Below are 22,737 nucleotides of genomic sequence, written 5' to 3'. Positions count from 1 at the left end.
CATAAGCTCCATGGAAACAAAGAGTGAGCTGCAACCAGGACTAAACCAGGACTAAACCAGGACTAAACCAGGACTAAACCAGGACTAAACTAGGATTAAACCAGGACTAAACCAGGACTAAACCAGGTCTAAACCAGGACTAAACCAGGACTAAACCAGGACTAAACCAGGACGAAACCAGGACTAAACCAGGTCTAAACCAGGACTAAACCAGGACTAAACAAGGACTAAACAAGGACTAAACCAGGACTAAACCAGGTCTAAACCAGGACTAAACCAGGACTAAACCAGGTCTGAACCAGGACAAAACTAGGAATAAACCAGGACTAAACCAGGACTAAACCAGGACTAAACCAAGACTAAACCAGGTCTGAACCAGGACTAAACCACGACTAAACCAGGACTAAACCAGGTCTAAACCAGGGCTAAACCAGGACTAAACCAGGACTAAACCAGGGCTAAACCAGGACTAAACCAGGACTAAACCAGGACTAGACCAGGACTAGACCAGGAATAAACCAGGACTAAACCAGGACTAAACCAGGACTAAACCAGGACTAAACCAGGACTGAATCAGAGCTAAACCAGGACTAAACAAGGACTAAACCAGGACTAAACCAGGTCTGAACCAGGACTAAACCAGGACTAAACCAGGTCTGAACCAGGACTAAACCAGGACTAAACCAGGACTAAACCAGGACTAAACCAGGTCTAAACCAGAACAAAACCAGGACTGAACCAGGACTAAACCAGGTCTAAACCAGGACTAAACCAGGACTAAACCAGGTCTAAACCAGGACTAAACCAGGGCTAAACCAGGACTAAACCAGGTCTAAACCAGGTCTAAACCAGGACTAAACCAGGGCTAAACCAGGACTAAACCAGGTCTAAACCAGGACTAAACCGGGACTAAACCAGGACTAAACAAGGACTAAACCAGGACTAAACCAGGACTGAACCGGGACTAAACCGGGACTAAACCGGGACTAAACCAGGACTAGACCAGGACTAAACCAGGACTAAACCAGGACTAAACCAGGACTAAACCAGGACTAAATCAGGTCTAAAACAGGACTAAACCAGGACTAAACCAGGACTAAACAAGGACTAAACCAGGACTAAACCAGGACTGAACCAGGACTAAACCAGGTCTAAAGCAGGACTAAACCGCGACTAAACCCGGACTAAACTAGGACTAAACCAGGACTAAACAAGGACTAAACCAGGACTAAACCAGGTCTAAACCAAGTCTAAAAGAAGTCCACATCAGAACTAAACCAGGATCAAATCAGGACCTTGAGAGATAAATGTCAGTTTTCATGTTTTGAATAATAAACGTCTTCATATTTCATTTTCATATTTCTCTTTTGGGTTTGTTTCTAAATTATAACGCAGTAAATCTCAATCTTAATCGTCGTATTTCTTATTTTCTCGTTGGTTTAGTCTCAGATTTGTGGCACAGATTTGGTGTGAACTGAATTTTTACATCACAAAACTGTCATTCTGTACTGATCACATTTTACTTTACCCATAAATATGTCAAAGTAAATTCACAAATGTGGAAGCAGTGACTGGTCCAGGGGCCTGTGACCTTTAACCCCTGAAGAGCAGCCATTTTGAAACATCGAAAATGAAAATAACACTGTATATATTTGGGTTTTTTTTGTTTTTTTACCTTTACACTTTGTACAAACAACTGTAGTATTTGTAAAATCTCTGCGTAAATATTTCTTTTCCCTGGTTAATGATAAATACACGGCGTTTTGGCGAGTGTGACCCGTGAAAAAATAATAAAATACAGTGGTCCCTCGTTTATCGCGGGGGTTACGTTCCAAAAATAACCCACAATTGATGAAATCCTTTATTTTTTACAGTAATTCTCTCTGTTTTTGTCTGTAAAACCCCTCACCACACACTTTATACACTTTTCTCACACAGGCGTTAACATTTTCTCACATTTCTCTCTCGTTTAAACTCTCTCAAAGTTCAAACCTTCGTAGGCGTCTTTGTCGGTGCAGAACGTTTCATCGACATTGTGGGTTTTGTCGGGGAGAAAACAAATTGCAAACGTACAGCACTTCAGAGTCACACTGAGATACGACGTTTATGTAAATTTGTCTGAACACATTCTGTACTGGACAGGAGACACGGCACGGAGGAGACTGATGGACAATGGTCTACAGTCCAACAGCCAATCAGGACGCAGAACACAATGGTCTACAGTCCAACAGCCAATCAGGACGCACGACACAATGGTCTACAGTCCAACAGCCAATCAGGACGCACGACACAATGGTCTACAGTCCAACAGCCAATCAGGACGCAGGACACAACACTTATATCCGCAGTATCACAAATATATCTACATTTTACCTGTATTAAATATTATTGCCCTATAAAATGTTACGACGTCATTTCAAACCCACTTAGAACCGTTGCCGTGACGACTAACAATTCAAACCAAAACCTCGCATCTTCCGCACGGCCCAAAGTCCTCAAAATGGCGCCCGTAACCCGTCCGGTGTGTGTGACATGAAGCGTTTCGCCTCATGTTTTTTTTTTGTGCATCTCCGTCCTCTTTTCAAACGCGTGTGATAATTTAATCTCTTTTTTTTTTTTTTGACTCGTCCTCCTCTCCTTCTCTACTTCCTTCCTTCCTCCTCGCTCGCGTCTCATTACTTTTCTCTCACTCTTTCTCTTGGCCGGGATAATCCCCCCTGTAGGGGACTTCAAAGTGCAGGCCGGCCAGGGAAAAGCCTTAATTACCCATTTGCCTTGAAACTCCAGCCAAATCACAACTGGCCCCAGTCCGTGCGCCGCTCTGCTCTCCTGCCTCTCCTGCCTCTCCTGCCTCGCTCGTGCTAATTGTGAGTCCGATCACCTCCTCGCAAACCCCCCCCCCCCCCATCCCCGTACGCCCCCCCGCCCCCGCGTACGCCCCCCCTCCCACCGCTGCTGAGGACGGTCTATACGAGAGATCAAATTAAATGAAAATAAGCAGAGGAAATATGGAAGGAGACAGGAGACAGTGACCTTAAAACTCACAAAAACTCGTCAGGGAAATGAAGCTGTGTCCGTGTGCGGAGCAGTGGCGCCTCGGACGGGAATATCCACGGGAAAACCGGGCAGGAGTTCAGGGTTTTTCAGGGATTTCAGGTGTTCACACGTTTATATTTCTGAAAAAAACAACTGGACAAGACCTGGACTAAAACTGAAAGTGAATCTAGACTAGACCAGGACTAGACCAGGACTAGACCAGGACTAGACCAGGACTAAACCAAGACTAGGGCCAATAGTTTCTCGTTTATATTCGCCATTTTGATCATGCTTTGTCATTGAAAAGATAGAACAACTTGAACTTGAACTCTTAAGCACTATTAAGTCCAGGTCTAGTTCTGGTTTAGTCCTGGTTCGGTCCTGGATAGTCCTGGTTTAGTCCTGGTTTAGTCCTGGTTTAGTCTTGGTTTAGTCCTGGTTCAGTCCTGGTTCGGTCCTGGTTCGGTCCTGGTTCGGTCCTGGTTCGGTCCTGGTTTAGTCCTGGTTTAGTCCTGGTTTGGTCCTGGTTCGGTCCTGGTTCGGTCCTGGTTCGGTCCTGGTTCGGTCCTGGTTCGGTCCTGGTTCGGTCCTGGTTTAGTCCTGGTTTAGTCCTGGTTTAGTCCTGGTTTAGTCCTGGTTTGGTCCATTTTCAGGACTTTTCGTCATTCAAAAAAACAGAATAATTCATTTTTAATTGTTAATCACTACGGCAACAGACTTTGTTCTCACACAACTACACAACGTGTCATTTAAAACACAAAACAGACAAACAGCAGACGACAGAATGTTCTTACCTCAAGACCAGAAGGTCCTTGGTCCGATTTCCAAACTGTGAATGGCGTCGTGTTTGCATGTTCTCCCTCTGTCTCAGTTCAGTCCACAGTCCTGGGTCAGATCTGGAGCCGGGTCCTGGGCGATGCTCAGGGACGGGTCAAATGCAGAGAAACTCCCCACAGTGTGCAAATAAAATATAACTTGTGTTTCTTTTACCTTTGTGTGTGATGTGTGTGATGTGTGTGTGATGTGTGTGATGTGTGTGATGTGTGTGATGTGTGTGTGATGTGTGTGATGTGTGTGATGTGTGTGATGTGTGCGATGTGTGTGTTGTGTGTGTTGTGTGTGATGTGTGTGATGTGTGTGTCGTGTGTGATGTGTGTGATGTTAAACTTTATGGAGGTGATGTGTTGAGATACTTCAGAATAAAAAGTATTTGTACTGGTCGAGTTGTGCAGTTTAATAAATGTGTTTGAGGTGATTATGTGTCAGAAACAAACTGACCTGAAACTACAGCGGGATCATTAAATATGCATATTATTATTTATTTATTTATTTATTTATTTATTTATTTATTTATTTATTTATTTATTTATTTATTTATTTATTATTATTATTATTGATCAATTAAAAAGCTCCTACACAATAGAAGTATTTAATAAAGCTGCAGTATAAAACCTGACTTTTGAAAATGACAGGACTCAGGACTGATTCATGTCGTGGTTTGTAGTTTTTCTTTTGTTACATTTTTACTCATATGTTGTGGAACTGATTTTCTTTGAATTCCTGTGTGTTATTATTAAAATAAGTTTGGCATCATAAGTTTTTTTTTCTTTACTTCAGCCTAAACTCTTTCGATCATGATAGAAATGACAAGTTGAATAATGTTTGATTTGAATGTAATGACCAAATAAATAAATATCTTTCTTTCTATTATTATTACATTGTATTATTGCTATATGCTTATTAATTATAATTATTATTATTTATTAATTATTATTATTACTAGTATCACATTGTATTATTTATATATGCTTATTTTTTATTCATTTATGTGTCTTTTTTGTCTTTCATTGGGATGTGTGGGGTTTGAAAAGAGGAACAAATTATATATATATATATATATATATATATATATATATATATATATATATATATATATATATATATATATATATATATATATATATATATAAAATTGTACTGTAATCTGTGTAGCTACAGGTGAGATCAATATTTGAATAAAAAATTTACCTCAAAAAAAGTAAAGCATAAGTGTGTGAAGTATTTGAAGTATTTGAAGTATTTGACTGTGTACACGTCCTGTATGTTCCACCTCAGCTCGATCCTACGTCTGTGTGTTATTACCCAGCTCTTTATGTTGATTCAAAAATTAATATATGTTTTCATTCCTGGTCTAATCCTGGTTTAGTCCTGGTCTAGTTCAGGTTGGGTTCCAGGTTCAGTCCCATGCAGTTTCACCCTAATTTTGGTGAGTCTGTGTGCGACGTGTCTGTGTGCTGTTTGTTGAATTGCGATATGTTAACTTGCGATGCGTTTAAGTTGTGTGTTAAATTGTGATGCGTTTAAGTGCTGTGTGTTAAATTGCGATGTGTTAAATTGCGATGCGTTTAAGTGCTGTGCGTGAAAAGAAGAACACAGGCCACAACCTCAGAATTGTAACAGCTTGTATTTGTGCTCTGTTCTCATGCCGAGAAAATTCAACGGGGGAGGCAAAAAATGTGCCCAAACTGACATGGAGGTCACACGGTCAAAACAAAACAAAAGTCAAACTCAAATATTCCCCCGTAAACCCCGCCCACCCGTCCACATAGGAGCCACTGTCAGTGCCTGTTTTAAATTACAAGAAAATCAAACGAAACCCAAAACAGCATAGTCTTAAAAAACTATGTACAAACCAAGAGAGCGGTAAAAACAAAACAGCATCGTCGATGTGTTTGTGGCGACGAGGCCGCGCTCCGCAGCCTCCGCACGCCCTTCTGTACAGTGACACTAATTACAACAGTAGAAATTCAGACGCTGTTCCCGCACTGCCCGGCGAACGGAGAAAACAGCATGGCAGTGAAGTGGATCTCTTGAACGAGGGATGAACACAGCCCACACGTTTAAAAAAATAAAATAAAATAAAAGACAATGACACCATGAGTATTTCATTCCAGCAGAAAAAGTAGATACAAGGTGAGATTTGGTGCGTTTTGGCTCCCGCTCGGACCAGCCCCATCACCAAATCCAAGTTTGTTACAGCTCAGTCATTTTTTAAGTCTTTTATTTTTATTTCATTACACCCAAGGCAGAATCAAAGTTACTCAAACAGTTACAGTGACAAAAACAGTTTAAGAGACCCACAGTTTAAGTTGGACTGCGAAATAAAAAATAAAAAACAACCTTTTTTCTATTTTTGTAAAATGCCCAGGCATTCTCCGATATTACAAATACTGGTATACTTTTACAGTAAACAAGAAAAATGTAATATATATTCATATATATATTTATATTTATACTAAAACCCCTTCACCAAATCAAAAAGGAGGAAAAACAATTGTACACGTCGCCACTATGGCATTCAGAGAAACTTTAGAAGCAAACCTGGAAAGAAATACCTTAAAACACACATACACGCAAATATTATTTTACCCTTGTACTTGTCAATACTGTAAACGTATTTAGACCGAGTGCACCAAGTCATTCTCGTGAAGTTTTGCGTTTCCTGATTTGTGTCCAGTCTTATGTCTGTGTAAACCCTCAGTCGTCCAGGTCTGATCCACGGAAAAAGACGACGTTTGAATCTGTGGACTGGACCAAACGTCGCAGGAGTGGAGACGTTTGGCCGCTCGTTTACGCCGTTTGTTCTTCAGTTGTGGTCAGATTACTGCTGGACACTGCCTTTTTTTTCTGTGTGAAGGAGGAGAAACTGTAAACTTCACTATTTTCAAAGGAGCGGTTAGTGTCTTACGACGGAGATGAACAGCCGACTGTGGTCCTGAGCTGCTCTTACGAAGTTATTTTTGAAGAACGAGCAGCCAAAAACATCTTCACTCCCACGATTCGTCCAGTTGACAGATTTAAACCTCGTCTTACGTTCGACTTTTTCACCGAGGGGCCGACTCTCGTGAAGAATTGGATAAATATCTATAAATAGGTTTGTGCCTTTATATGTACATAAGCATACATATATTTACACACAGACACGGCCGTTTTGTGCTAAACTACTGTGTGAGTTCAATCTTCTTCTTCGAATGTCAGATTCGAGTCTCAATTTTAACGACGTGTAAAAGTTTTGATTCTTCTGGGGAAAAGGTCATAAACAGGAAGATCAATATTCAAGGCACACTCGCATCGAATGGCAGCAAAAAACTGTCCCCAATAAATACGCTGTGTAACTTTTATAGTGCCAGCGGCTGGAGCCTCTCGGGCACTCTCGGGCACTCTCGGGTACTCTCTGTGGTCCCAGGTCTCAGCCTCCTGTACCTGTGTGTGCTAAAGTGCAGCTCTGTTGTTCCAGCTCTGAGGGTCCCTGTGTGAAAGTGAAACTAAAAGTGCTGGGGCTGTGTGGGCGGGGCTATGTGGAAATGAAGCAAAGCAAACAGATGCAGATGAGTCTTTAAGCACACACTGTTGATCTTTTCCTGCACAAAAGGTTCTAAAACCCACAGCAAAATTTAGACAAAATTCAGAATATTTTAATTTATAAATTCACTATAACAATAATAACATTACCGTCAGAATTTACTACAAATGTTTTAAATAATTTAATCACAAAATGCATAGGGGGATTTTCTTTATATCAAGTAAAATGATGGATTGGCTTTAAATATTTAAATAGAGAAATGTGTTTTTGTTTTATAAACGTAGGACCTGAAGTGAGACTCAGGTCTTAAAGGACGAGCTCGCCCTGGGACGTCCCGGCTCTACTCGGGTCACGCCTTAAAGGACGAGCTCGCCCTGGGACGTCCCGGCTCTCGGGTTCCGCACAAACATGAGGCTTCTCGATCGTCTGTGGCGTCATGTGAAGATGAACGGGTGAAACTAAACGGCGAAGTGAAGATGTAAAGATGCAGATGAAATGGTGAAACTAGAATGAGACGAGGTGGAGACGCGGTGGAGGAGACGCGGTGGAGGAGACGCGGTGGAGGAGGAGACACGGTGGAGGACGTGTTTGACGTGGGCCTGAGCAGCTGCCTTCACCTCTGGGGCTCGTGTGGGACTGGTCCGATTTACCGTCAGAATGACACTCAGTGCTACATGTCCAATTCTCCTGTCGTCTTTAGAGTCAGTTCATGCTACGAAGCCAAAGGATTGTTGTCCGCGTCACACACACATATACTACTCAAGCATCGTACTACTCGAGTACTATACTACTCCAGTATTATACTACTCGAGTACTGTACTACTCTATTCTCAGATAAAACACACTTTCAAAGATTGAATTCAGCTTCTCTTCAACAAATCACACATTTAGCTTAATATACATTTCCTACAAGCAGCGGCCAAATGAAATTTGTCATTTAAAAAACTCTCAGGATATCGTGGGTAAAAAAGCAACTCAAGGTCAAATCATACAAAATAACCCAAATGCAGAAATAAAAAAGAACCTGCACATGCCAGAGTACAAAATCCAATAAATACACAAATTATTGCACAGTTAAAGGCTCCACAAATGTTTGAACTCAACTGACTGATTGTTTAAAAGAAACGCCACGTGAGGCAGTTTAGACAGCTTCAGTTGTGTTCAATGTTTTCACGTTTTTCTCAGTTGGCAATTTCTTAGGCAAAAACACAAAATGAACCTAAATGTTCAGAGTATCCAGCTCCTCTGAGTCCGTGAGTCCGAGGCGGAGCTAGGCTCTCTCGGCCTGCTCGATCTTCACCTCGTTGGTCATCAAATGTTCCCCGTGCCACTTCTTCATGTGTTTCTCCAGCGTGCTGTAGACGCTGAAGGGCATCTGGCAGATGTCGCAGCGGTACACCTCTTTACCCAGCTGTCCGTGCGTCTTCATGTGCCGCGTGAGTTTGGAGCTCTGCGCACACGCGTAGTTACACAGCTCACACTTGTACGGACGCTCCCCCGTGTGGCTGCGCCGGTGAACTGTCAGGTTACTACAGTTTTTGAACACTTTGCCACAGTATTCGCACGTGTCACACCTCTTACTGTCCTTGGAGCTGGGACGCCCCGGGCCCCCCAGGTGAGGAGTGCTCCCCCCGCTGGCCGTGCCGCTGCGTCCCGACAGACCCCCGTCCAGCAGGTCTCCAGGGGGGGTGGAGAAGCGCAGGCTCCCGTTCTCGGACGAGTGCTCCGACGACGTGGCAAAGGGCGATTGTCTGGAGTCAGTGAAGCCGAGAAAAGGGTCTTTGATGAAGTGTCGCGAGGCGGCGTAGCCCACCAGCCACTGCGAGTACACGTTCTCTGAGGGGATGTGGGGGGCAGGGGGGATGTCCAGGTCCTTCTCGATCTTTATTCTCTTATTGGAGGAGTTGGACAGGCTGGGGCTGGTGATGGGTGTGGGTTTCCGGGGGAACAGGCCTGAGAAAGAGTCGCCAGAACCGCAGTTCCGGCCGTTTATGGTGGTCCTCTCCTCGGGCTGATGGTGGTGGTGGTCCATCTCAGCCACGGAGTCCTCGTCTCCGATGTCCCGAGGGCCGTCGGAGTTTCTTTTGGAGAAGGGCATCCTCTTACGATTGTCGACGATTAGGTTATTGTAGGGCTGGATGGAGTTCAGACCTCCGGCCTCCACCATCTTCTCCAGACTGAGGGCGCTCTTCTCGTCTGAGGGGGCTTTGGGGCCGTTCTCTCGGTTCCTGTAAAACTCAGACTCGATGCTGAAGTTAGACTCCGGCCGACTCTCGTTCTCCAGCTCCTCTTCCTCCTCCTCCTCCTCTTCCTCCTCGTTGCCCTCGCCCTGAAAGTCTCCGTCTCGATTCTTCATGCCCTCCCCGGTCACGTCGCTGGTGCCGGGCTCGGGGGAGCTGGTAGTGGACAGCCCGTCGTCAGAGCGCCCGGTCAGAGAGCCCGCCTTGTGCATGTGCGTCTTCATGTGGCGCTTGAGCTTGGAGGCCTGGGAGCAGGCGTGGTCGCACAGCTGGCACTTGTATGGTTTCTCTCCAGTATGGCTGCGTCGGTGAACCACCAGGTTACTCTGGAACTTGAAGGTCTTTCCGCAGAATTCACAGGACTTGACTTTGTTCTGTGTCTGTGGGGGGGTGGTGCTGTTGGGGGGCATGGGCGGGAGGGGAGGGGTGCTGAGAAAGGGCGACTTGGGCCCGGGCTGGAAGGGGTTGGGGTTGAGTAGTCGGTGCATAGGGTTGCCCCGGCTGGGGGACAGGGGGGGCGTGGTGTTGTTGTTGTTCCCTGCTAACTCTCGGAGTCGTCTGGAGAAGTCCATGGACTGAGACTCCATGGCCATGGGCGTGAGGCGCATCACCCGCTCGAAGGCACTGGGGTGCTGGGATATGAGCCCCATCTCCTCCGCGCTGAGCCGCTCCAGTCGGTGGGGGTCCAGGTGGTGTCGGGGCGGGGGGCTGACGAAGGGGGGCGTGTTGGGCAGCCGGTTCTCCCCGAACCCCGGCGGAGGTTCTCTGAGGAGGGGCCCCGTCATTCGGAGAAGGTGGAAGGGGTTGTTGTCCAGGAAGTTGGTGAGGGGGGACTGCGGGATGGCGTCGTTGGGCATGGGCGGGGGCATGGTGATGCGGGGGGTGAGGGCGGCGCTGGAGGGGTTGGACTCCAGGTAGATCCGGATGCCGTGGGTGTTCTGGGCGTGCTGCAGCAGGAACCAGGCGCTGGGGAACGGCTGCTTACAGCTAGTGCAGATGTAACTGGAGGGTTCATCTCGGCCGCCTGCGACACAGAAAAACACAAGACAAAAGCGTTTACGACACGTCCGCACTTCAGATTAGACGGGTTTTAAAGAGCAGCATATTTGTAAAGTGTGAAGTGCTCCCGACCGAAGGGAGATGTGATAAACTGTCGTCGCTCTGCACTTATCTCGCCGCAGACAGGTGCGTTCTCGCGGCTCAGAATCGGCCCCTCGGAGTCGATGTGTTTAAGACGGGGCCTCGTGTCGCTCGCTGCTCTGGGATTTTTATTTATTTTACTGTTTTTTCTTTCTCTAAACTGCAGAATAGTGCGTCTCGTGTTTATGGAGAGTACAGAGCGTCACAGTGTGAGTCCAACTTGCAAATGTAACACGTTTTTTCTTATAAGTCGACGTGTAGAATCTCTGGACCCTATAGAACCACACACAAATATTTCATAAATGTGTGTTGTTGTTTTTTTGTTACAATTATTTCATTTAAGACCAAACAAGTGTAAATAATCATCATTTTTGCGTCTCATAGTTGCACTTCCTGTTCTGTAATTGCATCATTAGTTCAGACGTTTGTTAAATTGCCCTAGAACAACAAATTTAGACAGGAATAAATAAAAAGAATAATTTTAATGTCAATAATCATTTTAAAAGCTGTAAAATTATTTATAATTATGACAGTGTTTGTATTTAAAACAGCACACACATCGAAGCATCATATACATTTTTTTTCTATTTTTTATGAATGAATTAATTTATTTAAAGCAACATATACATTTTTTTGCCTTTTTATTTATTTATTCATTTAATGCAGCATATTTTTTTTCTTTTTTTTACTTATTTAATGCAGAATATATTTTTTTGTTTTTTTGTATTAATTTATTTATTTATTTAATACACCATATGCCTTTTTTCCTTTTTTATTTATTTATTTAATGCAGTATATACATTTTTTTCAGTTTTTTATTAATTCATTTATTTTTTAATGCACCATATACATTTTTTGCCTTTTTATTTATTTATTCATTTAATGCAGCATTTTTATTTATTTTTTTTCCTTTTCTTTATTTAATGCAGCATTTTTTTTTTTTTTTTTTTGTATTAATTAATGAATTTATTTAATGCAACATATACCTTCTTTTTCCTTTTTATTTATTTATTTAATACAGCATATACATTTTTTTCAGTTTATTTTATTTTATTTATTTTTTATTAATTAATTTATTTAATGTACCACAGACAAACACAGTGTCCAGTCCAAGTGGAGACAAAACAAACCAAAAGATACCAGGATTTTTGTCTTAAAACATAAATGAAGCGACAGTTTATTTGGTGCGGCGGTGATTAACTCGAATATTTCACGCACGAGTCTGAATAATTAACGACCTCATTAATAAACGAGTTATTAAACATTAACAAACATTTCTTATGCTGCTCTGATTAGAATTTACCTAAAGTTAAAACAAACACATTTATCTCGTCTGTGATTTAAACGAGACAAGAAAAGAAGGAGGAGAAGTATTAATAGAAAATGTGTGTGTGAGAGAGAGAGAGAGAGAGGGATGGAGAAAAAGAGAGGGAGAGAGGCAGAGAAAGAGGGATGGGGCGGAGCATCTGTCTCCCGCTCGGACCTTTTAAACCTCTGACATAACGACAGTGGACGGCGCGTTCGCCCTCCACACATCCGTCTATCTCTGCAGCTTATTCTCTCCATCCTCTCCTCCTCTCACTCGTCTCCTCGCTCGCTCTTTCTCTGCCTCCTCCTCTCCTTTTTGTCTTTGGCTTTATCTCTCTGCAAACCGCCATCCCCGTCTTTCTCTCTCTCACACATCTTTTTCCACTCATCTCTCCTTTTTTCTTCTTTCTCCCTCTACCACACCATCCTGCTGTCCTTCCCTCCCTCCCCTCTCTCTCCCCTCCTCTATCCCCTTTCTCCCTCCCTTCCCCTCTCTCTTTTCCGCTCATCTCTCCTTTTTTCTTTCTCCCTCCATCCTACTATCCTCTCTCTCTCACACTCTTTCCCCTCATCTCTCTCTCTCCTTTTCTCTCTTTCTCCCTCTATCTCACTATCATTTTCTCTCTTTCCCCTTGTCTATCTCTTTTTATCTCTTTTCCATTCTCTCTTTCCCCCCCTCTCTCTCCTCTCCTCCCATCTCTTTTACTCTCGCTTTCTCTTCACCCTGTACTTTTTTCTCCTTTTCCCCTTCTCTCTCTCCTCCTCCCTTTCTCTGTTTCTTCTTCTCCTTTACTTCCTCCACCTATCCCTCCCTCTCACTCACTTATTTATCTCTTGTTCATTTTCTCTTCCTCTCTTTTATTTCTATTTCTTCCCCTCTCCTTTTTTTCTTTCACTCTCACCCTCCTCCACCTCTTTCTCTCCTTCTTTCTCCCTCTCTCTCTTTCTTTCTTTCTTTCTTTCTCACTCTTTCAATCCTGTCACAATCAAACCATAAGTGACCGCTCTGAGCAAACATCCTCCATCCCTCCTTCTCTGTCTCCCTCTTCTCTTCTCCTCCTCTCTCTCTCCTCTCCTCCCTTCTTCTCTTTGTCGTCTTTCATCTCAGAAAAGCAGAACTTTTCCTGTTTTAGCGACAAAACTGTGAATTCTGCAAAAAAAAGTTAAAAATATCCCAATTTAAAAAAAAAAAAAAGACCGAGTTTTTGTGCGTCCGAAATGAAAAGAATAGGTCAGGTTTAGATTTTGGGTGAGTGAGGGGTGAGTGTGGGTGAGGTGGGGGTGAGGTGGGGGTGAGGCGGTGCGTGGGGCGTCCCGGGGGACGGGGGAGTCCAGCCCAGATGGCAAATAAAGTCCACAGCCCCAGGCCACAGCACATTATGCTAATGCTAATGTCACACACACTTTATGTGTACGGCTCCATTTAATCAGCACATTATCACACATGTACACACGGAGAGTACACACACTACACACAACACAATACACACTACACACTACACACAACACACACACAATACACACTACACACTACACACAACACACTACACACACAATACACACACAACTCACACACAACACACACAACTCACACACACACTTTATGTGTACGGCTCCATTTAATCAGCACATTATCACACATGTACACACAGAGAATACACACACTACACACTACACACAACACACTACACACACAATACACACACAACTCACTCACACACTTTATGTGTACGGCTCCATTTAATCAGCACATTATCACACATGTACACACGGAGAGTACACACACTACACACTACACACAACACACTACACACAACACACAACACACTACACACAACACACTACACACACAATACACACACAACACACACACACACTTTATGTGTACGGCTCCATTTAATCAGCACATTATCACACATGTACACACAGAGAATACACACACTACACAATACACACACACTACACACAACACACACTACACACTACACACAACACACTACACACAACACACACACACACAACACACACAACTCACACACAACACACACTACACACAACACACTACACACTACACACACACAATACACTGTGTGCATGGGAAAAAGAGAGAAAGAGAGAGGGGAGGAGAGGACAGAGAGACAAGAGAGATGTGAGAGCATGAGAAAGACAGAGAGAGGAGGAGGAGAGGGGGAGGAGGAAAAGACAGAAGGAGGAGGAGGGGGAGGAAGAGGAGAAGAGGGGGGAGGGAGAGGAGTACATGGTGCATGGGAAAGAGAGAGAGGATGAGAGGGGGAGAAGAGAGGGGGAAGAGGGAGAGAAAGAGAGAGGAGGTATGGAAAAGAGAGAGAGAGGGAGGAGAGGAGGAGGGAGAGAAGAGAAAAGGAAGAGAGAGACAAGAGAGATGTGAGAGAGCATAAGAAAGACAGAGGTGGAGTAGAAGATGGGGAGGAAGAGGAGGAGAGAAAGGAGAAGAGAGGGTGAGGAGAACGGGGGAGAGAAAGAGAGAGACGACAGAAAGTGCATGGGGAAGGGAGAGAAAGAGAGGGGGAGAGAAGGATGAGAGAGAATGCATGGGAAAGAGAGAGGAGAAAGAAAGAAAGAAAGAAACTGTAAGAGGGAGGGATGAATATACAGAGGAGAGATATTTATTTACAGTTTTATTTATTTACAGTTAAATTCACTTTTTTCGTGTTTAAGTTGAATTTCCTGATATTTTAGTTTTGTTTTAATTTTGTGTTTTGTCTCATTTTAAAGCTGCAGAAAGAAAAGAACAAATATGAGGAGAAAAAAGTACAACACAAACACAACTGTAATGTGACAAACTCAGACGCACAAAACACAGATGACCCTTGAGTTGATTTAAGTTTAAACTTTTTATGCTCGTTTTTGGACATTTGGACGAGAATTAAAACTTAAATCACAAAAACAAACCACACACAGCTTTAGTGTCAAACTTTAGCACGAGCAGAATATTCACTCATTTTGTGTTTTTATTTTGACGAAATTCAGTAAAAAAACAACAACATAAAAAACAGAAATTTCACGATTCTGTGCGTGTGTGTCTATGTGTGTGTGTGTGTGTGTATGTCTGTGTTGGGGTGTATGTGTGTGTGTTTCTGTGTATGTTTGTATGTGTGTGCGTGCGTATATATCTGTGCGTGTCTATGTGTGTGTGTCTGTGCGTGCATGCTTGTGTGTGTATCTGTCTGTGTGTGTCTATGTGTGTGTGTATGTATGTGTGTGTTTGTGTGTCTGTGTATCTGTGTGTGTGTATCTGTGTGTGTTTGTGGGGGTGTGCGTGTGTGTGTAGGGGTGCGTGTGTGTGTTTGTGTGTCGGTGTGTGTGTGTGTATTTGTGTGTCGGGGTGTGTGTGTTTGTGTAAAGTTTCTGTTTTTATAAAGATGTGCAGAAAATATTTAAGACAAAAACACTTTACTACAAACTATGAGCACACAACACACACAACACAGACAACACACACACAACACACACAACACACAACACACACAACACACACTCACACACACACAAACGCCAACGACACACATCAGTTTTGCACGGGACAAACTCTTTCTGTTTAAATCTTTTCAAAAACACAAATCTGTAGCAGTGACATAAGAACAACCTGAAAACAAATACTTCATAGTACAAAAATACTACAAGATACTACAGGACAAATACAAGTACAACACCCCTGCTGTACTAATACTGCAATGAAAACACTACAACTACAGCAGTATTTTTACACAAACACGTCACATAATAAACACACAAATTAACTAAAAACCGACGGAGAAAAACGAGTAAAAACACGTCACATTTTCTCCAAAACAAGTACAAATATTTCCGTCAAATTGATTCACAAAAAACGAAACGTCGCGGCTTCAAAAAACGGCGGAAACTCATCGTCTCCGTCTCGTCTTTCGCACCATCTAAAACTCATTACTGCCTGATTCCAGTTTTCACTATGATTCAATTTGCCATAATTACTGTGGCGCTGGCTAATAAAAAAGGAAGGAAGAGAGGGACGGCTAGCGATCGGAGCTAAGGTCAACTGGCAGTTAGCGGCGTTCGTTCTCCTCGCCGCGTATTCATCTGGGGCCGCTAATAGTCCAATTTTCTCCCCCTCCGTCCTCGATAAATATTGCCGGAATTACAGGTTAAATAGCTAAATTAAATCACGGCGATTACGGATCTGGGAGGGAGACGGACGGCGGGAGGAGGCTATGCTAGCAGCTCTGTACAATTACACAGACACTTCCAACCAGCGCTAATGACGCGGATCAGGTAGAGACGGGCGCTGGATTATCGTGCGGATGGAGCGGTTTTAGCACGTTTTTGTTTAGTGTCGGTAAATATCGACTTAGTGAGAGATAGAAGAGAGGAAGAGGAAGAGGAGAAGAGGAGAAGAGGAAGAGGAGAGGAAGAGAGAGCGTGGAGAGAAGAGGAGAAACGTCATGACTAAAGTTTAAAGTTCAAGCTTCGGCTTTGAGTAAAACTAAAATAAATACACAAAATGTACAAGAAAAAATAAGGAATTGTTCTGTTGTGTAACTGTGAACAAAATGTGTGTCATTTTTTTATCAATATCATGAAACACCTGAGTGAAATACTTTTATTTTTACTCTTAAAGTACATTTTTAAACAGGTACTTAAATACTTTTACTTCAGTCGATTTGTTCATGAGATATTTTTACTTGAGTAACTTTTTACCTCGGTATCTGCACTTTAGAACGCACAACTGAACACCAGATACACAACTGAACACCAGATACACAGCTGAACATTAGACACAACTGAACACACAGCTGAACACCACACACACAGCTGAACACCAGACACACAACTGAACACCAGATACACAGCTGAACATTAGACACAACTGAACACACAGCTGAACACCACACACACAACTGAACACCAGACACACAACTGAACACCAGACACACAACTGAACACCAGACACACAACTGAACACACAACTGAACACACAACTGAACACCAGACACACAACTGAACACCAGACACACAACTGAACACCAGACACACAACTGAACACCAGACACACAACTGAACACCAGACACACAACTGAACACCAGACACACAACTGAACATTAGACACAACTGAACACCAGACACACAACTGAACACCAGACACACAACTGAACATCAGACACACAACTGAACACCAGACACACAACTGAACACCAGACACACAACTGAACATTAGACACAACTGAACACACAGCTGAACACACAACTGAACACCAGACACACAACTGAACACACAACTGAACACCACACACACAACTGAACACACAGCTGAACACCAGACACACAACTGAACACTAGACACACAACTGAACATTAGACACAACTGAACACACAGCTGAACACACAACTGAACACACAGCTGAACACTAGACACACAACTGAACACACAGCTGAACACCAGACACACAACTGAACACCAGACACACAGCTGAACACCAGACACACAACTGAACACCTTCACCTTCACCTTTACCTTCAGTAAACATTTTGTCAAACAGGTTCATTTGTCGTTTCTTTGGTGATTTGTTTATTTAATGTTTCTTTCATTGTATTAACACGGTGATTATGTCATAAACTCATCGCTGCGACAACCACCACATAAACACACACCTTTGTTAGCTTACGCGGCTAATATTATGTTAGCATAGTTAGCATCGTTAGCATGAAACCCATCGCTGTGTCTCTGTGGAAACGTGTTCAGACCATCACACTGTATGAAACGAATCTATGAGAGAAAAACTCCCAGAATGCATCACCTGCTTGTTAACCAATGATATCAGAGCATTCAGATCACATGACTGCGTGAGGCTAAAGACGACCCGCGACGAAACTGAAACGGGAACGAGACCTTTATCTGTTTTACTTCACAAAAATTAAACAAACTCCAAGGAAAAACAAAATTTAATATGAACCTTTAGACACCTGCTCCTGTTTTTAACACTTTATATGAACTTGTGTTAGCAAAACATTAAACCAGCGCGGATTTATCAAGCTAAAAACACCGCTAATCCTACAGTTTATTTAAGTTTAGCCCTACTTTTTATGCTAGTTTTGCTCATTTATCTCTACGGACGTTTGCACATTTGAACTGTAATTAAACCTTAAACCACAAAAACCACCTGTAGCTTAGCGTATAACTTTAGCACGCGCATTGCTAACAACATTATTCATTGATATTGCGTTGTATTTCGATTTTGGCGTAAATCAGATTCACTTAAACGGTCAAAAGCATCGAAAAATGGATAGTAATCGATTAAAAAAAGCTCATTTTTTGCAGGTATTGACGCTGAAAAAGCTCAATTAACAGGACAGAAAGTGTTTTTAACTTAGCATCGTGACAGCGCTAACGGCTAATGTCTTCGCGCGTTACCGTAGCAACGATTCCATTCAAATCCCACAACTCCCGTCCACACCCACGATGCTTTTTTTTGTTTTTTTTATATAAGTTACACATGTTTTTTACTGGACAAAGACTCACTGCTCCACTGAAAACAGCTCTGTAATAAAACACTGCCCCGTTTCTCATCTCCGCGGCGTAAAAAAACCCGTTTATTTCCTCACTCTGTTTCTTTCTAATTAGATCATTTCAAAACGCAGACCTCATTTGGAGCTTGTATTTTTTTTTGTAGTTGTCTTTTAGTTTTTCAATGAAGTGGTTTTGGAGTGAGAGGGTTCGGGCTTCATGTAACGAGCTCGTGTAAATTGGCCTTAATAGCTCGAGACTGACTTCACTGCGGCGGGACCACACACACACACACACACCCCCACACACACACACACACGGACGCACAAAGACACACACACGGACGCACAAAGACACACACACGCACAAGTTTAATTGAATCACTGTACGGAAATGAAAATCCGGCGAGTCTTTTTTCAAATGGACAAGGAGAAGACGAGACGAGAGGAAAAGTGTTAATATCTGTGTGTGTGTGTGTGTCGGGGTGTGGGTGTGTGTGTGTGTGTGTGTGTGAGAGAGAGAGAGAGAGAGAGAGAGAGACTTAAGACTATAATTATCGTTCGTTAGCTATAGCAAATACCAGTAGTGGAATGTAAAAAAGTAAAAGTACTTACAGTTTAGGGATCTGTACTTTTACAGTGTGTACTTTTTACTTTTACTTTAGTACATTTGAGAGCAGTATTTGTACTTTCTACTGCACTACATTTTTGAAGAGGACTGAAAAGTAAAAGTACTTTTTTATTATTGCGTGAGAGCTGCTGAAAAAGGTTTGTTTATTTATTTATTTATTTTTTATTTTTTATTTTTATTTTTTATTTTTTATTTTATTTTATTTATTATTATTTTATTATTATTATTATTATTTTTTATTTATTTTCATTTTTTTTCTGGGCAGGATGGTATATTAAAAGAAAAAAGAACAATTGCTGCTATTCCTGAGGGTTTATTTTTAACACGTTCATAATTTGAGCAAAACAAAAATATAAAAATAAACAAAAAAATACAAATAAAAACAGAAAAAAAAAGATTTATTAAATTGTTTCTGTTGAACAAAATTCTGCTCAAATCTTTATCAAAATCACCACATTTTAAACTTTATTAGAGCTCAACATCTGAGCAAAATACTTTTACTTTTTACTCTTTAGGTACATTTTTAAATACATTTGATACTTTTACTAGTATATTTTGCTCCAGTATCTGTACTTTACTACTGTACTAACATAACTGAGTACTGTCAAATACACACGTGCACAGTTTGAAACACTTTGATGAAGCAAATTTCACAGCAAAATATGAAACTAACAATGTGCCTTTCTCCCAGTGTTGCCATGACAAATGCTGACGCTCCCTAATGCATTTAACTTTGACCTTTCAGTGTTGTTTTATCTCTATAGCGCCACCATTTGATTGAAATGTTATAACTATTTCTTCTTACGTACAAATTATATTAAATCACACTTAAAAATCTTGAGTTTTTTGTGTATATTTTATTTGAAGTAACTCAGTGTAATGTGAAATCTGGTGTATTTTTAAATCCTGTTTTGTAATTACTGTTTATGAAGTTAATTAAATACAAATTCTTACTTCAGCGCAATCAAATTTTGTGTGAATATGGAGCAAATAGTGCGTGTCACATGTACATAAAAAGAAATAGTTAAACATTTCAATCAGATGGTGGCGCTATAGAGACGAGAGAATTTAGAAAAGGTCAAAGTTAAATGCATTAGGGAACGTCATCATTTGTCAAGGGAACATTGGAGAAAAACAAAAATACTAAAATTAAAAAAAATAAATAAATAGGGGGAAATTATGTTGCAGAAATTTGCAAATTGATAATAGTGAGTTGTAAATCAGATGCCCTCCCTGACCTAAAAGAATACTGGCCTTTAATGTACTGACTTGTGCTGTGTATTGTGTGTCAGCAAACACACGTGAACATAAAAAACACTACTGCACTAATTCAAAAAAACACACAAGATCACAAAAAAACACTAGCGCACTAATGCAAAAAACACACATGAGCAAAGAAAACATTAACACACTAATGCAAAAAACACACAGGAACACAAAAAAACACCAGCGCACTAATGCAAAAAAAAGCAATGTAAATTAAAATCACTGCTTAAAATCTACAAAATGTTCAAAATATCCAAATAGTAAAACTAATTCTTCACCACCAGCTACACGCACACTCAAACACACGCACACACACACACACTCACAGACACACACACGCACACACACTCACAGACACAGATTTCAGTCGTTGTCGTGTCAAAACTCACTGAACAAAATCTGACAAATTCTCTCCTGTGACTCTCCCTGAGCTTTTCTCTTTCCTCTCGACGAACATCTGTTTTTATTCTTTTTAATGTATTTGTTTTTTCTTCTTTTTTCATTTTAATTTAAACTCGAGTGTGATTTTTGTGACAGTCCAGGACCTCGTATCGGCCTCCAGCTGCACTAACGACGGGCCTCATATTAAACAAAACAATATTTATTTATCGTTCAATAAATGGGACATAGTTATATTTTTGTGGCTAAATATTTATTTATTTATTTTTTTATCAGACGTATTTATTTATTTTTATCAGATTTATTAAATTATTTTTATCAGATTTATTTATTTTTATCAGATTTATTTATTTATTTTTTCAGATTTATTTATTTATTTTTTCAGATTTTTTTTTTTTTTCAGATTTATTTATTTATTTTATCAGATTGATTTATTTTATTTTTATCAGATTTATTTATTTATTTGATCCAATTTATTTATTTATTTATTTTATCAGATTTATTTAGTTATTTATTTTTAATTTTTTTTATTTATTTATTTTCACTTTTTAAAATATAAAGCTACACTATGTAACTTTCCTGGTAAACCCCCCCAAGCACGTTCATGCTTTGCTTAGAATGTTCCTCACTGTGGCATTAAACTTATCTATCGCCACAGAGACATTACAGCTCAGGTCTGTGGAGAGGCGACCCCCCCACTCACAGTAAGAAGCGCCGTAACTGAATAAACGTAAGGTAAGATCTACGTTAAATGACATAGTGCGGGACATTACAGCGCAATAACATCACTATGGAAACAAGAAAGAGGGTTACCGCCCAGCAAAAAAGTTACATAATTCATCTTTAAAAGGCCTATATTGTTCTAATGTCGTTTCCTCGTCACAAACAGACCTGGAGTTGTGTTTTTTTTTTTCTACAGATTTAGGCTGAGTTTTTCTCTCAAACTGAAAACACTCCGTTCCACCTTGTGATGTCATCATGTGGTGATACAGGAAGTGCTCCGCCGTGTTTTTAAACTCCACACACCTTCATTTATAGAATCATTTGGATCATTTCAGCCCGATCTACGACTGAACTAAAGGTAAAATGAGCCGTTAGCTTGAAAAAAAACTACCACTTGATGACATCACAAGGTGGAACGGAGCATTTTGAGCTTTGGAGATGTGACAGACTGATAATAAATGAAACAAAACACAAGTCCAGGTCTGTTTTTGATGATGTAACAGCATTAGAACATGATTTAAAGCTACAACAGTTAGCTTTGTGTGATATAGCGCCTTTAATTTGGGGTCAAATTGGGGTCAAATCGTTTTTTTTGGGGTTTTTTTTCCTATTTATTTATTTAATTGTTTAAAATTTAGATTAGCGCGTCGTTTCGTAGCGTTATTGCGTGAGCGTGTTCACAATAGCGCATCATGACAGATCACGCTATCAGCTTTAGCCGCTGCTCTTCAAACACGGTGACAGGTTCGCAGTTACGCGTCAGATCTGTTTATTTTTACCGGCTCGCCCTGCTCTGACACTCTCCCTTGGCCCGTTTCCAAATCTGCGCTAGCTTCTTTCATCGCAGCGTGTGTTGAACTTTAGCATTAGCGACCGTCTTCTCCGCATGCTAACGCGCCAACAAAGGATTAGCATTGTGTCAGGTAGCCTCCGTGTGTTTGTTTGACGGGACGCGAGCTAGCTAGCGCGAGAAAGAGACGGGACGTGTCAGCGGGGAGGAAGTTTATGAAAAAGATAAATTAGAGCGACGTTAGCGCGTTACGGCTAGCAAGGAGGGTACGCTAGGCTACTGTGGAAAGACAGGTCAAAGTATGAAGGCTACAGAGGTGAAGAG

At 41.5% G+C, this 22,737-nt stretch overlaps 1 protein-coding gene across 2 annotated transcripts in view; it reads right to left on the bottom strand.

Moving 5' to 3' along the window:
• Positions 1-5,634: 5,634 nt before the first annotated feature.
• bcl11ba (BCL11 transcription factor B a) overlaps positions 5,635-22,737 on the bottom strand; it is a 51,660-nt gene continuing 34,557 nt past the window's right edge. For both annotated transcript variants that reach the window (XM_033988618.2, XM_033988617.2), the window contains one exon: positions 5,635-10,663. In XM_033988618.2, the coding sequence (XP_033844509.1) occupies positions 8,670-10,663 (1,994 nt within the window). In that variant the 3' untranslated portion in view covers positions 5,635-8,669. The remainder of the gene's footprint in view (positions 10,664-22,737) is intronic.

The sequence above is a fragment of the Periophthalmus magnuspinnatus genome, chromosome 22 (genome assembly GCF_009829125.3).
Source record: "Periophthalmus magnuspinnatus isolate fPerMag1 chromosome 22, fPerMag1.2.pri, whole genome shotgun sequence".
Lineage (NCBI taxonomy): Eukaryota > Metazoa > Chordata > Actinopteri > Gobiiformes > Gobiidae > Periophthalmus > Periophthalmus magnuspinnatus.
Note: the sequence above shows the minus strand (reverse complement) of the source record. Positions and strands in the feature narration are given on the sequence as shown.